The sequence below is a fragment of the Stegastes partitus genome, unplaced genomic scaffold (genome assembly GCF_000690725.1).
Source record: "Stegastes partitus isolate 25-593 unplaced genomic scaffold, Stegastes_partitus-1.0.2 Scaffold1670, whole genome shotgun sequence".
NCBI classification, from domain to species: Eukaryota; Metazoa; Chordata; class Actinopteri; family Pomacentridae; genus Stegastes; species Stegastes partitus.
The window spans coordinates 95,014-97,745 of NW_007579401.1; the positions used below are offsets into that span (position 1 = coordinate 95,014).

At 47.4% G+C, this 2,732-nt stretch overlaps 1 protein-coding gene across 1 annotated transcript in view; it reads right to left on the reverse strand.

The window, feature by feature from the left end:
- pisd (phosphatidylserine decarboxylase) overlaps positions 1 to 2,492 on the reverse strand; it is a 9,815-nt gene extending 7,323 nt beyond the window's left edge. The window contains exons 1-2 of the mRNA XM_008301414.1: positions 2,231 to 2,492; positions 1,951 to 2,122 (exon numbers count right to left, since the gene is read on the reverse strand). Of these exons, the coding sequence (XP_008299636.1) occupies positions 1,951 to 2,122; positions 2,231 to 2,478 (420 nt within the window). The 5' untranslated portion in view covers positions 2,479 to 2,492. The remainder of the gene's footprint in view (positions 1 to 1,950; positions 2,123 to 2,230) is intronic.
- Between the last annotated feature and the right edge of the window lie 240 nt (positions 2,493 to 2,732).

The following is a 2,732-nucleotide window of genomic DNA, read 5'->3' on the forward strand; positions in this document are numbered from 1 at the left end:
ACGTTCTAGTCTCTGGACGCTCCAGTCTGTCGTCCATCAAGCCATCTATCTGGACCTCCTGATGGTTCTTCTGGTCCTACCTGAACAGTGTTCTCCTCCTGCCCCCTCCTCCTCCGTCTCTCTCGCCATCGGTCATGCGACGCCGCCGCCTCACCTGCCGCAGCAGGTCACGAGCCCCACGCTCGCCGTCGCCACGGCGACGACAGAAGAACCTCACCATGAACGATCAGAGGACGAAGAGCGAATCGGCCGAGTCATGAGGACGACAAAGATTCAAAGAGGAGAAGAAGAGACGAGTGTGTTCCCGAGAGCCCAGAAGAAGAATGAGAGAGGCTGCAGCGCAGAGCTCCGCCCCCTGCTGCTGGCTAATCAGATTAACGGAGGAATTATTAACAGATTACTGGACTCCAGTCAGAGTGGTCAACATACGTTATGATGTCATCATTTCATTCTGCCAAACAATGACCAACATAATTAGAACTCCTGCTCATTTACCAGCTCGGTCTAAACGACAATGAAACACATCAGTGGCTGAATCGCACAAAATAAACTAATTCAAGGTTCCACAGAAAAAGATGAGAACAGCTCGTGTTTGTTTCAGTGATGAAAACATCCACAGACTCATTAGCTGATAATTATTCTTATTAATAAGAAAACTGTCTTTACAATATTGACTATTAATAATTCAATATTCACGTAATAAACGGTAATAAATGAACCTTATTGATGCTGTTTTACTTGGTCACAAACCAAACATGGAATTGTATAAATAAAATAAGGTGTCACCAGGAATGCATGAGCTCAGGATGACTGGCACGACTTCCCACATGAATGGTTCTGATTCTCTGGTTCCCTCTTATTCAGACCAGCTGTTGTTGTAAATCACGTTGTTATTGAAGCATTACAGTTGTTAAAGTTAGGATTTGAACATTAAACCTACGACTGTATTTTACTCACTGAAGAGTGACAGAAGATTAAAGAAAATCCAGATCATAAATACTTTCATGTCAGAATGTTCTCCTGTTGGTCATTGATCACATTTAAATCAATAAATTCACTGATAAACCAACAGAAGCATCAATAAAGAGCAAAGTTTTGTCCAATCAGAGCCTCCATCTGTCCTGCAGGTTACTGATTGACCAATCACACCATGACATGCAGAAGGCAGCGATCAGGAGACAGCAGGTGAGGGCAGGGGGCGGGGCTTCAGCCAGGCAGGGACATGTCATGACCGTGACCTCGGCGTCACCTTTCACCACGTCAACGAATCCGTGTCCTATCACCTGAGTGATGTCACTAACACGATTGGTTCACGCAGTCGGACCGTCAGAGCTCAGAGCTGCAACCTCTTATGTCATTCATCCAGTGGTGGAAATAAGCCGACCCTGACGTAATCATCTGGAGGCTGCAGGTAGCTCGATATGATTTAAATGTCGCTCTGAGTGTAAGGAGGAGGTGGGATTAGAAACTCTGCTTCAGGTACAAACTAGTCAAACACGGTTAAATCACTGAAGTCAAAGGAAGCGTAAGAACTCAGTGTTTCTGGGTTTGAGACTGTTGACAGGTGACCCAACACATGCTGCTGCAGCTCAGCTGGTTCTGGGCTGGAAGGAAACAAAGACGGGCGTTTGGAAGAAGTTTGTGAGTTTCAAAACAAAAGCTCAACTTAAAATAGTCCACATGCATCGGGAGAACAAAACCTTGTCACCTTTTACTCTCCACTGAGTGTACAGCTCTTCTGCTGCTATGACTTTATTGGAGGCCTCTGACAGCTAAAGGAGGTGGGCGGAGCCTCCTCAGGGAGGGAGGGGCTTCAGAGGAGGAGAAGATGAAGAAGCAGTGAGGAGATGAAGAAGAAGGTCGAGCATCTGCCCGTGCTCAGTGGAGGCGGAGAGAGAAGGGACAGGATGACAGATACAAGATGAAGGAGATGACGCAGGTGTTTCTCACCTGTGTGGGCGTGGCCAGAGGGGGTGGCACTCCATCCTCCTTTTGACCCTGCCTCCTGTATTGCTGGTAACCAAGGTAACCTCCTCCTGTCACCAACAGGAAGGGGAGCGGCCGGGGGCGGGGCAAGAGACCACGACCTGAAGAGACAGAAGGAGCTGATTGGTCCAAAGATCTGACAAACACAACAATAAACAAATAACAAGATTAAATAACAACAATCAACACCAAAATCAGAAATAAACATTAAAGCAACAACAAACAGCAGGAGCTGCAGACTCACCTGTGTTCAGGCTCCTCTTCTGGCAGCCGTTTGGAGGGAAAACTCTGAAACCAGAAAATGAAACTGTTACTCTGTAATTGGTGGAGAGCGGATGTGGGCGGGGCTGTAGGTCGAAGTGTGACGAAGCCAGACCAGTGGGTCAGCAGGTATGATGAGCTTAAAGCCAAAGTTTTCAGTCCCACGAAGGTGTCTCTCTGTTTACATGCTAGGTCTCCATGGCAACTGACGCTGTGGAGCAAGGTCTCCATGGCAACTGATGCTGTGGAGCTAACCCGGTCCAGGTTCTGTTCAGAGTTCCAGAGCGTCTCCCTTTAACCAGACGGTTTCCTGACTGTTATTTATGAGCGATCCAGACTCTCAGCTGAGGGAATGTGTTTATCTGCTAACATGCTGAGCTGTGCGTCACTAATATCACTGAATGAAGCCGTGGAGCTACAGCATCACACACTGGACTCATAACGTTGCCATGGGAACCAGACGTGTTTAGTTGCTGATGTCAGGT